General features: G+C 54.2%; 2 protein-coding genes across 5 annotated transcripts in view; both read right to left on the reverse strand.

Moving 5' to 3' along the window:
* Window positions 1-3902, reverse strand: part of RAB43 (RAB43, member RAS oncogene family) — a 41129-nt gene extending 37227 nt beyond the window's left edge. The window contains exons 1-2 of one of the 4 annotated variants that reach the window (XM_025375569.1): window positions 3859-3902; window positions 2937-3143 (exon numbers count right to left, since the gene is read on the reverse strand). In XM_025375569.1, coding sequence (XP_025231354.1) covers window positions 2937-3140 — 204 coding nt within the window. In that variant the 5' untranslated portion in view covers window positions 3141-3143; window positions 3859-3902. Of the gene's footprint in view, window positions 1-2936; window positions 3476-3701; window positions 3730-3858 lie in introns of those variants that run through there. The other 3 variants (XM_025375568.1, XR_003118088.1, XM_025375570.1) reach the window with 3 other exon arrangements.
* Window positions 3903-11054: 7152 nt separating this feature from the next.
* The window catches only part of ISY1 (ISY1 splicing factor homolog), a 32966-nt gene continuing 31531 nt past the window's right edge, over window positions 11055-12489 (reverse strand). The window contains exons 10-11 of the mRNA XM_025375567.1: window positions 12214-12300; window positions 11055-11853 (exon numbers count right to left, since the gene is read on the reverse strand). Coding sequence (XP_025231352.1) covers window positions 11746-11853; window positions 12214-12300 — 195 coding nt within the window. The 3' untranslated portion in view covers window positions 11055-11745. The remainder of the gene's footprint in view (window positions 11854-12213; window positions 12301-12489) is intronic.

The following is a 12489-nucleotide window of genomic DNA, read 5'->3' on the forward strand; positions in this document are numbered from 1 at the left end:
TCAAGCGATTCTCCTGCCTCAGCCTCCTGAGGAGCTGGGATTACAGGTGCTCACCACCGCACCTGGCTAATTTTTGTAGTGTTTTTTTTTTTGAGACGGTGTCTCGCTCTGTCGCCCAGGCTGGAGTGCAGTGGCCGGATCTCAGTTCACTGCAAGCTCCGCCTCCTGGGTTCACGCCATTCTCCTGCCTCAGCCTCCCGAGTAGCTGGGACTACAGGCGCCCGCCACCTTGCCCGGCTAGTTTTTTTTTTTGTATTTTTTTAGTAGAGACGGGGTTTCACCGTGTTAGCCAGGATGGTCTTGATCTCCTGACCTCGTGATCCGCCCATCTCGGCCTCCCAAAGTGCTGGGATTACAGGCTTGAGCCACCGCGCCCGGCCTTTATTTTATCTTAAATAGATACCACATCTCACTATGCTGGCCAGGCTCATCTCTTGGCATCAAGCAATCTTCCTGCCTCGGCCTCCCAAAGTGCTGGGATTACAAGCATGAGCCACCGCACACAGCCCCGGGAAGGTTTTACACTAAATCCCTGATGTGCACTTGCTTTCCACAGAAAAAACAACAATAAGTTCTGGTTTATCAAGGGTTTCAGTTAAAATCACACTGCTGAAACTACAGAGACAAAAAACAGATTGGGGGTTGCCAGAGGATGGGGTGAAAGGAACTGACTACAGAGGAACAAAAGGAACTTTCTGGGTTGGTGGAAAAATTCTCGATCTTGATTGTGGTGTGGCTGCTTGTCTGTGTACGTTTGTCAAGTTCATAGATCTGTGCACCTCAAGTGGTGAAGGTTTACTGTGTGTAAATCAGACCTCAAAAAACTTGACTTAAAATCACATTGCCAAAAGACTACTCACTCAGAGGCACTTTACAGATGGAGGAGGGAAAACGGCTTGCTCCTGCTGAGGCAACGGACCCCAGGAATCCTGACTCGAAGGACAGTGTTCCCTCAAGTTCATGGCTGCCCAGTTTTAATTTGGAGCCCCTGCAGTGAGTCAGACTTTAGGTTTTCCTGACTGCAAAACGAGGTGGTAAACAATTGCAGAGGCTTCCCCACCACAGACAACGGGATTCTGAAAAGCTGTCCGCCATGGAGGAAAAAATCTGCTTTGGAGTCAGAAAAACTGGGAAAAATATTCCCACTTCTATCACTTCTTAGCTGTGCGCCCAGGCTCCATCCTGTGTGAGTGGGGGTAAGAATTCCCTCCAGTCAGCAGAGAATGCACCTGTAACCCAGCTGATTCCCAACAGCCTCTCAAGGGCAGCAGTTATAACTTGGAGAGGTTTTACCACAGCTACACAGCTCTTCTACTCCCCAGCCCCCAGGCTGCTTCCTAGGAAGGACAATCTGGAGGTAACCATAAGGAAAGGAAATAACGAACTGGCCGGCCCTGCATTATGCATAACCTGTGCACAGTAAACCAGGAGCTCTGCTAGGGCACAGGCTGTAATCTCAACAGGTAAACAGGAACCCTGCCCCCTCCCTGACCACCATCAGCACCGGGCCACCTCAGACACTCCAGGAACAGAACGATAGCTCATGAGGAGGACACCACTGCTCTTTAGCCTGTATTTTCACACTCCCCTTTCCCTGCAGCTGCTGGCATCATCACTGGGTACACACTCATTAACGGACACTCCACCCACTCCAGCTCTTCCCTGGCTATCTGCTCCAAAAGGGTGGTCCGGAGTGACTCAAAGCTGCCTTCTGCACCTTGCTCTTTTCCATCCACGGAGCCCAAAACACAGACCCCAGAAGACGATTAAAAAATAAAAATAAAAAAACTCTCAGGCAGGAGTTTCTGCTTCCCCGTCACATCTACTGAGAGGCACTGTGGTCACATAAAGACTGTTGACTTTTTTCTCCACCGTGGGGCAGGAGGGAGGCAACACCCAGAAATTATCCCAATTTTACCGAAACAAAGACAAAGAGCTACGTATCCTAGCCAAAGGCAACAAGGAACAGGCCTAGAGCCACCTGAGAGGCAGAGCCCAGCAGCAGCAAGGCTCCAGTGACTCCCATATCCCTGGCAGAGATCGTCCCAGCCCTGTGCTCTGAGAGGTGTCCTGAAGATCATGGGGACTGGAAACTATGAAAGCAAGCAAAGATTTCTGTACAGTGCTGTTCAGAAAAGTTACTGAGTGCCTTCAGCCCGGGGTCTCCCGGTTGAATAGGGACTACCTAACACCTAGGTTAAGTAAATCTGATTTCATTCATCGCAAATATTTATCAAACCACTGCCAGGACATTGTGGCAACCACATCCTGCTGTTTTTATTCGGAGCCATTGCCAAAGTTTGGTCCTCTCCCCCACCTTCCGGTATCTGTGAAGTTTTCAGTTTCTATCAAACTCCAGCTGGGGGAGGGAACCGGGGCTGGCCCTAGTCGAGTAAAGTTCCACCACCAGGTCCACAAAGAGACTGCAGGGAGGCGTGGCCAGGCCGGAAATTCTGACAAAAAGTTTTGCCCTCCGGTCCTAGAAGCAACTACTTCCTGATCGCTCCTAGTCCTGAGGTGGGGGTGCAGTTCTCTGGCTGAGTGCCCCGCCGGTGGGCCGAGCTGGAGGCTGCCACTGCGGTGGATGGAGGTGGGGGGTCTGATCTCCGTACTCCGAGGCGCTCCGCTAGTACCTGGAACAGGGGAGTCTAACCCCCTGCCACCCAATGGCTCAAGTTATTTTGGAGCACAGTCCCCCCCAGGGTATGAGCTCCGGAGGGCAGGGCCGCCTCCTCCACACTCCCTCGCCCCTCCTCGCAACCCATGGCCAACGCTTTGAGGACTTGAACCCGGCCCAGACCCCGGGGCCCAGGCCTGCTCCGACCCGAGGAAGGAAAGAGGGGAAGCCAAAGGAAATTTCAGACGGCCGCGGGGTGCGCTGCCCCCGCCCCGCCCGCCGAGGGAGCGCCTTCCAGGGGCCCTGGCCGGCCTCCCACCTTGACCCGCTTGCCCTGGATCTCCAGCGTCTTCATGGTGAAGTCGACGCCGATGGTGCTTCCCTGGCGCTCCGAGAAGGCGCCGGTCTTGAAGCGCTGCACCACGCACGTCTTGCCCACGCTTGCGTCGCCCACCAGCACCAGCTTGAACAGGAAATCGTACTGTTCGTCCGGGTCCCCCGGGCCCGGGCCCGGCCCCGCCATGGCCTAGAGGGAGCCGAAGGGCCGGCGCTCTGGACGCTGGGACCGGCCTGAGCTCACGCAAGCCGCGGGCCGAGCTCCGCCCGCTCCAGCCCGCGGGCCGCCTGGCTACGTGGAGCGGCCGCAACACCTGAACCCCCAGCACTGCCGACCGCCTGCCTCGGCCTCGGCCCCGCCCCACCCTGGCTCACTCCCGCCCCACCCTGGCTGGGTCCCGCCCCGGCCCGGCTCGGCCCCGCCCGGACTCGGAGCCCCGCGGGTTCCGCTCCGCCCCGGATCCGCCAAGCGGGGCCCGCGGCAAAGCTCCGGCCGGTCCTCAACTCCGAGCCAGGCCAGTCCGGCCTGCAGGCCCGCCCCAGCCCGCCCCAGCCCGCCCCAGCCCGCCCCCGACCGCCCCAGCCCGCCCCCGACTCCGCCCCACCCGGGCTCCGCCCTCAGGCCGGCACCCACTCCGCCCCCAGCCCTATCCTCGGGCCCATCTCAGCCCGCCCCCCCCGGTTCTGCCTACGTCCCCGCCCCCGACTCCGCCCTCAGCTCCGACATTGACTCCGTCCCCAGGCCCACTTCAGCGCGCCCAGTCTCGGACCCGACTCTGCCCTCAGCCCGACCTCGACTCCGCCCACAGGTCCACTTCAGCCCGCCCCGACTCCGCCCTCAGACCGAACTCGACTCCGCCCTCAGGCCCACCTCAGCCGGCCCCGACTCCGTCCCCAGCTCCGACCTCGACTCCGCCCTCAGGCCCGCCTTAGCCCGCCCCGACTCCGCTCTCAGCCCGACCTCGACTCCGCCCCCAGCTCAGACCCGACTCCGCCCACAGGCCCATCTCAGCCCGCCCCGACTCCGCCCTCAGGCTCTCCTCAGCTCTTGACTCCGCCCAACCCGACTCCGCCTTCAGCCCGGCCCCCAGCCCGGCCCGGCCCCCAGCCCGACCCCGCCCTTAGCACCCTCGGCCCCTCCTGCATCAACACCCCGGCGCGCCCACACGGCGGATCCGTCTGGCCCACAAACCACTGCCCATCCCGACCCTTCCTCAGCTGGGACTGCAGGTGCTGTCCCGCGCCTCCTGCCCGCCCCCAACCCAGGCCTGATCTGCCTGCCCGGGATCCCCTACCTGCTGCTTCCCAGACCCCCGGTCAGGGACAGACGGAGGCCATGGCAGGAGCTCGGGGCCTGCAGGCCTAGACTTAGAATGACCCCCTCCGGAATGGATCACGGGGGAAGGGGACGACCACAGCACCTGAGTGCCCACTCTGACAGGCGGGCAGTGCAGAGTCCCTGAGAGTGGCGGGGGTCACTCTTCCCAGGGGCGGAAGGGAAGGGAGGGAGCAGGCTGCAGAAGACCAGAATCCAGGCTGGCTACAAAACTGCGGAGGAGGCAAAAATCCTGGTGGGGAGAGGACCCAGGCCCCCATTTCATGGGAAGCTGGGCCAGGAGGAGGAGCTGGGAGCTCTCATCTCCAAAATGCAGCCTAGCAGTGGTTGAAGCAGCTGCCAAACGGCTGGATGACCCAGCTCAGAGCAGCTACAGGCCCATTTGGGAAACTGACCCAGCCAAAAAGCACCAGTCTAGGAAGAGGAACAGAGAAACTTGTGGGGGACTCTGAGGAAGGGGAGACTAGCTCCTGAGTTGGCCCAGTGAACCAGGGCCCATCAAAGAAAGGAGATCCAAACATCTGTAAGAAGCTTATACTAGATCCAATAGGATTGGGATTCCCAGCTCCCAAGATGGGAAGGAATTAACAGCACCCCTTACCCCTCCAGACAGCTCCCTTGTGGCACTCCAATTCCAGGTATTCAACACATTTAATGAATGCCTGCTACAGGCGGGCACTGTCCTGGGGCCTTGTAATGCACCTGTGGACAAAGCAGACAAAAATCCAGGAGAAAAGGGGAGGGTCTTCCAGAAGCTGAAGGAGACTTCAGAGATTAAGTCCCCCAGTGCTACTGTGAGGACCCAAGCCAACCTTTCAGGTCAAGATGGGAAGGGACTGAATAAGCAGTCTGCAAAGGCAGACCCCATGGAGAAGGTAGAAGAGTTGTTTGTTTCTTCTGAAAGTTTGAACTCCACTCTCATGGGAAATACTCAACAGAATCAGGAAACCCCAAAGTGCCACTGAAAAGCAATTGAGAGCCCCGCTTTGGTACACCTGATGGGAGCAGGGAGCTACAGCGGCAGAAATAACCTCCACTCCAGGGTAGAAGTAGATAGGAAATGGGTTGGAAGACTTCTGCATGCTGGGGCTAGCTCAGATCAAAGTACAGAACTCCAGAAAACAAGGCCTGCCCCCAGCTCAGAGCAGCTACCACAGCACAGAATGGTGTGGAATCCAGAAGCCAGGATGAAGCGTGGGGGTAGATGGTGGTTGGATAGCTAACTGGCCTTTCCACTGCTCTAGCCTGGAACTGGTTGGGCTGGGACGGGGGACATGTTGGTCTGAGTACAGATTTTGTCAGAAAACCCAGTCACCACTCCCTTGCCTTTGTGGGGTGATTCTAAAATTGGACTGTGGTAAGGGTTGCACAACTCCACAAGTTTATTGAAATCATTAAAATGTAAACTTACAAAGGGTGGGTTTTATGGTATGTAAATTATACCTCAATAAAGCTGTCTAATATCTGCATTTCCTCTTTTGGTGGTAAATTCCTGAGTAGCATAGTGACATTTTATTTAAAATGGAATCATGCTAATTTGAAATACAGTAATTAAAAATATTTGTTTCATTTAATACATCAAATTTGAAAAAATGTATATTGCAAATTTTTAAAAATAGGTCAAGAATTTAGTTGCTGGGCGCGGTGACTCACGCCTGTAATCCTAGCACTTTGGGAGGCTGAGACGGGCAGATCACAAGGTCAGGAGATCGAGACCATCCTGGCTAACATGGTGAAACTCCGTTTCTACTAAAAATACAAAAAATTAGCCGGGTATGTTGGCGGGCACCTGTAGTCCCAGCTACTCGGGAGACTGAGGCAGGAGAATGGTGTGAACCCAGGAAGTGGAGCTTGCAGTGAGCCCAGATATTGTGCCACTGCCTGGGTAACAGAGCGAGACTCTGTCTCAAAAAATATATACATATATATTATATATATATTATATATAATACATATATGTGTCAAGAACTTTTTTTATTTTATTATTTTTTTATTTTTTTGAGACGGAGTCTCGCTCTGTCGCCCAGGCTGGAGTGCAGTGGCCGGATCTCAGCTCACTGCAAGCTCCGCCTCCCGGGTTCACGCCATTCTCCTGCCTCAGCCTCCCGAGTAGCTGGGACTACAGGTGCACGCCACCTCGCCCGGCTAGTTTTTTGTATTTTTTAGTAGAGACGGGGTTTCACCGTGTTAGCCAGGATGGTCTCGATCTCCTGACCTTGTGATCCGCCCATCTCGGCCTCCCAAAGTGCTGGGATTACAGGCTTGAGCCACCGCGCCCGGCCTTTTTTTATTTTTGAGAACACTCTTGTTGCCCAGGCTGGGGTGCAATGGCACAATCTTGGCTCACTGCAACCTCCGCCTCCTGAGTTAAAGCAATTCTCCTGCCTCAGCCTCCGGAGTAACTGGGATTACAGGCGTGTGCCACCACACCTGACTAATTTTTATATTTTTAGTACAGACACGGTTTCACTGTGTTGGCCAGGCGTGAGCCACCACGCCCAGCCAAGAATTTAATTTTTTTTTTTTTTTTTTTTTTTTTTGAGACAGAGTCTCGCTCTGTCACCCAGGCTGGAATGCAGTGGCACAATCTTGGCTTACTGCAACGTCCACCTCCCAGGTTCACATCACACCATTCTCCTGCCTTAGCCTCCCGAGTAGCTGGGACTACAGGCGCCAGCCACCACGCCCAGCTCATTTTTTATAGTTTTAGTAGAGATGGGGTTTCACTGTGTCGGCCAGGGATGATCTTGATCTCCTGACCTCGTGATTCGCCTGCCTCAGACTCCCAAAGTGCTGGGATACAGGCATAAGCCACCGCGCTTGGCCAAGAATTTAACATTCTTAAAGCTGGTGGGTGTGTTGAATACATTTTAACTGTGTCATTGCCATGCAGTGGCACCATCTCAGAGGGTATCCCATAATGGCAATGTTCCCTGGATCAGACCTCCTCCAAGTGGCTAGAGGGACATTCGTACCTGGTTTTCTCCTTCCTTCTTTCTCCTTTCATCTTTTTCTTTCTACACTTGCCATTATTAAAATACAAACCTACAACACTATCAAACAAGTTTTCTTCTTTTTTGGGGGAAGGGGGTGGGGGAGACAGCGTCTTCCTCTGTTGTCCAGGCTGGAGTGAAGTGGTACAATCATGGCTCACTGCTGCCTCACATCTCCAGGGCTCAAGCCATACTCCCAACTCAGCCTCTTGTACTCGACCACAGGCCTGGGACCACAGGCGTGCGTTACTACATACAGCTAATTTTTTAATTTTTTTGTAGAGGTCGTATTATGTTGCTCAGGCTGGTCTTGAACTTCTGGGCTCAAGCAAATGATACTCTTGCCTTGGCCTCCGAAAGTGCTGGGATTACAGGTGTGCACCACCACGCCCAGCCCCAAATTTTCTTTATGTGGTGATACCAAGGCTAGTGCTGAAAATGTGCCCCCAAGTGAAAAAACACCATGAAGGCCAGATGCCAACCACAATATCCTGTGTCTTTCATACAGAGGTGCTTACTACAAAATATTACAAAATTAAAAGTAGAATTGTGAGGTTCCGTGGTGTAATGGTGAACACTCTGGACTCTGAAAATTAAAAGTAGGAATAAAGCAGAAATCGGCTACAGCAGTCATAAACTTTAGTGCTCTGGCTGGTGCTGACTGCTGGCTGGAAAGGCTCCTCCATAGACAGCTCTCTGCACTCACCTGGTGACTAGAGAAAACACAGGCATCCACTCTCTCTCCTCCCAGAATCCCAAATGTCATAAACATGGGCAAATGAGCACCTCCACTCTCACTGCTTCTGTTGATAGCACTGGTCTCACACTTGAGGATCTGACTCAAAATACAGGGGTTAGCACCTCAGCACCCCAGCTCACACCTCCACTGCTAGCCCCCAACCAGACCCAGCCATCCCCTAGAGGATCAGATTGGCTTCCTCCCTGGTCTGTTTCAAATTCCCCCAGCACAACCCCTACCCTCAACCCATCTGCTGTTAGAAGGGATCTTACAAAGGCATCCCCTGCTCAAGCAAGTTCAGTGCCAAGTCCCAGACCCTCAGGAACGTGCACACGTTTAAGGTTCCACTTCTCCCAACATCATCTCCTCCCCTCAGCCCCTCACCTGATTTCCCAGCCCCTCAAACACACATTTTTTACAGACTTCTACCCTGGTCCAGCTAGAGAGAACTGTGAACAACTCTGCCCTTTCCATGGCTCATTTTGTTGGAAAAGAAACCCAGGCTCAGGGACTGCATGACCTGCTAAAAGCCCTAGGCGTTGCGGCAGAGAAGCAGGACTAAGAGCGCCACGCCAGCCCTCCACGGACACTACCCTCTGCATCCTTTCGGGTGGAGCAGGTGGGCAGCAAGTGTGGAGATACCAGAAGGGGCTGGGTGCCACTGCCCACTCCTGTGGATTCCTCTGCTTGCTAGTCAGCTGGGTGTTGGGCCAGGCCTAATGTCCATCCAGGTGGGTTCCTGCTTTCAGTGCTGCGCAGTGAGCAGGGTGAGGACCCCCACCTCGGCTCCAGAACCTGCCAGTGTTTCAGGGAATGGGGTGGGCATGTGCAGGACTGCAGGGTGAGCGCAGGGCAAGAGGAGAAAGGTTTTCATTTCTTCCTTGTTTATAAATTGCCCAAGGGCAGGTGGGGTCAGCCGGTTGGGGATGCAGCAGGAGGAGGTCCAGGAGGCCTGGGTGGGCATGCTGTGACTAGTCTTAAAGCAAAACAGGAGGGAGGTGGTGTGTTTTAGACAACGGAGGACACACTGTGTGAGGGAAGAAGGAAGTTAATGGAAACGTGACTACGAAAAAGTAGCTTTTCGGGAAACCACAGGCAGAGTCAAAGCTAATATAAACCATTCAGCAGATTTTATTAACCAAACAAAGCCTCCTGAGACCGGCCACAAGCTGGGAAAAGATGACCACACCCACCCAGCCAGCTTCCCCCACCTCCAGCTGTTTCCAGGCCTAGGACTGGAGCCCTGCTGAGACCTTGTCCCACATCTAGGACCCTCTAGGGCCGTTGGGCACAGACAAGTAGCAAGGGTTTCTGCCAGGAATACCTAGAGGATGTCCAGCTGGGTGCTTCTCCACTCTCAGCCTGTTTCCTCAAATGTGGGATCCTAACCCCTAGCCAGTTTGCATCCCGGGGAGCCGAGAAGAGATCCCAGGAGGGGAGTGCTTTGTACACTGAAGGCCTGGAACAGGGGACTGGAGGAGGAAGGCCCAGAGCCCAAGCTTTCAAGACAGGCCTGGTTCCAAGCACCTGTCATCCTTCCCAGGGAGAAGGCCTGATGTCTGAATTCCCCATTCTCTTCTGAATGCCAGGAAGCACCTGAGTGTGCCCCTTGGAATACAAACCCATAACCAGGCCTGTCTGAGCCTGGCCACCCCCACACTCCCCAGAGGCCTCTGCCCAAACCATAGGACTGCCCAGACCCCAGAGCAAACTCAGACAGCACAGGTCACTCCTTGACTTCAAAGTATAAAAGCTGAGTCTGGGGCCCAGAGGGTCTTGCTCAAAGTCCCCACGATGTTCACTCCTGAGCCCCCACCTGCAGACCCAAGCTGGGTGCTGGGTCCCAGAGGTGAATCTGCCTTGCTCCCTCCAAGGGCTCCCAAAGCTCCAACCTGCACCCCTCTCCTCCCTGCACACATTTGCCTCCGGGCTCAACTGAGGGCTAGGATTGGACAGCCCCACCCTCAGGGAAGCCAGGAGGCAGGGGGGCCCTTCCCTGTCCTCACCTACACCCTGGCTACTCCCATCCCCACCCAGCCCACCCACCTGCCAGGGCCTCTGCCCCAGCCTCCTCCTGACTTGGTAATACCTGGGCCTCTCCTTGTGGCCGCAGAGAGCGTCCTCAAGCAAGTCTGCTAGCCACTAGGTCTCCACTCCCTCACTCAGACCCTTTCCACAGTCCTTGTGGCCCTCGGACTCCTTAGAGAGGGCCCAGCACTGGCCACTCTCCCGACTCAGCCACACGAGGCTCTGCCACCTTCAGACTGAGCTGCTCCCCGTAGACCGACCATCCCAGGCCTTCTGCTGTGTGATGGGCTTCTCCAAGCCAAGAGTTCCTGTTCCCAAACAGCCTGAGCTGGAGCCCCAGGCCCCAGGAACAGCTATCTGGCCCTGACCCTGAGCTCCTAGACACTCCCATGACCCTGCAGAGGGCAGGAGGCCAGGCCCCATCTTGCCCAGGTGCTGCAGCTGCTGACCATGGTTCCCCACTGGAGAGCTTAGTCCCAGTTCAGAGGAAGCTCTGGACTCAGTTTGTGTCCACTGTGTGCTCTCAGCAGGCCACAGTGCAGCCCACAGTGCAGCCCACTGCAAGGAGCCCTGTCTACAGCTGTGGCCACAGATGCCACAGTGGGTCAGCTCACTCCCACCGAGGCTCCTGGGATCTGGTCCTGTCCTTGCCACACTTGGGACTGGGGCTTCAGGGACTCCCCTGCAGGAAGGCAGTGCCCCTCAGTGACTGGCTACACATCCTAATGCCACTGTCACCTCAGAACAGTTGGCCAAGGGAATAAGCTGAAGACCTGGAGGTTTCCCTTTCTTATAAAAATCTTTAATAAAAATAGGTTTCTGCAGAACAGGTTATAAAACAGGAGTAGCAAACTCAAATTCCTGCCACCCAGGCAGGAGCGAGTGGAGCAGGTGGAGCGGGGCTCACGGAGAGCCCAGAGCAGCGCCCAACACAGATGGACCTGGTCATTGACCTGTGGGGTGCATGTTCAGGGCTGACATATCATCTCCTTTTTTTTTTTTTTTTGCGACAGAGTCTCACTCTGTCGCCAGGCTGGAGTGCAGTGGCACGATCTCAGCTCACTTCAACCTCTACCTCTCGCATTCAAGCGATTCTCCTGCCTCAGCCTCCCAAGTACCTGGGACCACAGGTGCCCGCCACCACGCCCAGCATTAGAATAATTTTTTTGTATTTTTAGTAGAGATGGGGTTTCACCATGTTGGCTAGGATGGTCTCGATCTTTTGACCTTGTGATCCGCCTGCCTCGGCCTCCCAAAGTGCTGGGATTACAGGCGTGAGCCACCACGCATGGCCACATCATCTTATTTTTCAAGAGAAGATTTGTCTTTTAGAAAATTTGCATTTTTTAAAATTATACTTTGGTCTGCAAAAAATTGCATTTTTAAATGTTTGCCACTAATTGATTCTTCTCTCCTCAAAATCACAATGCAAGGCAAAATCAGATACAGGCAGCCAGTTCGCAACCTGTTGTATACACTCCACAATAAAAATAAACGGATCCACACAGTAGCAAAATATGTGTACAAAACCTACCAGGAAGACCAGGGACAGACCCTTACCGTCGAGTCAGCATGAGATAAGGAGAGGGAAGGAAGGCTGAGAATGGGGCTCAGCACTAGCCTGCCTGTCTGCAGCCCTGGGTCCTGAGGTACCACTGGGGGACGGAAGAACTTCAAGGAGAGCCCCAGCTGGGTCCTAATACCCCAGGAGCCTTCTGGCTTCTTCACTTTGGGCCTGCAGAGTCTCGCTTGCATACTTCTGGAGGAGTTCCATTTTCTTTCTTCGTACCAGTGCCTCCTCAATCTGTGGAAATTAAGAGTGCAGGGCTCACTCCTCAGCAAAGCCCTCCAACCCTTGCCAGACCCAGCCAGGAGGAAGTCCCTGAGGGAGAAGTCCATGAGGAGACTGATTTAAATACCCAGAATAGTCTCCAAGAGCCATAAGTCCCTCCCATTGGAAACATTTGAACAACAGAATGGCCTAGGGCAGAGGGTCCTGCCTTTTTTGGACCTCACACCCTGAGCACAATGACAGGTGTCATGTGGTCACGACCCTGAGCTGCCCTGATGGGTAGGAAGGACAACAAAAACCCACTGCAGTGCTCTGTGCAGTCTGCTTTGGAGAAGCCCCTGGCGCCCAGGCAGCTCTTAGCTGTGGTCCTACCTCTTGCTGCGAGGGAACGGGGACGTGAGCAATGAACTTCTGCTGTCCGTCATCCCCTCCTTTCTCCTGGCTGCCTTCCTCATCCGACTACAAACAGAACAAGCGAAAGTCCATCAGTAGGCGCCCAGCTAGATAAATGCTGGCAACTCTATAATATAAACACACTATTTAAAAGAAAAAAAACTATTTAAAAGAAAACTATTTAAAAGAAAAAATGCAACTATTTAAAAGAAAAAAAAAATAAGAAAGTTCTATACTTACAGAAAGACACTTGAG

Source organism: Theropithecus gelada, chromosome 2, assembly GCF_003255815.1.
Source record: "Theropithecus gelada isolate Dixy chromosome 2, Tgel_1.0, whole genome shotgun sequence".
Taxonomy (NCBI): Eukaryota; Metazoa; Chordata; class Mammalia; order Primates; family Cercopithecidae; genus Theropithecus; species Theropithecus gelada.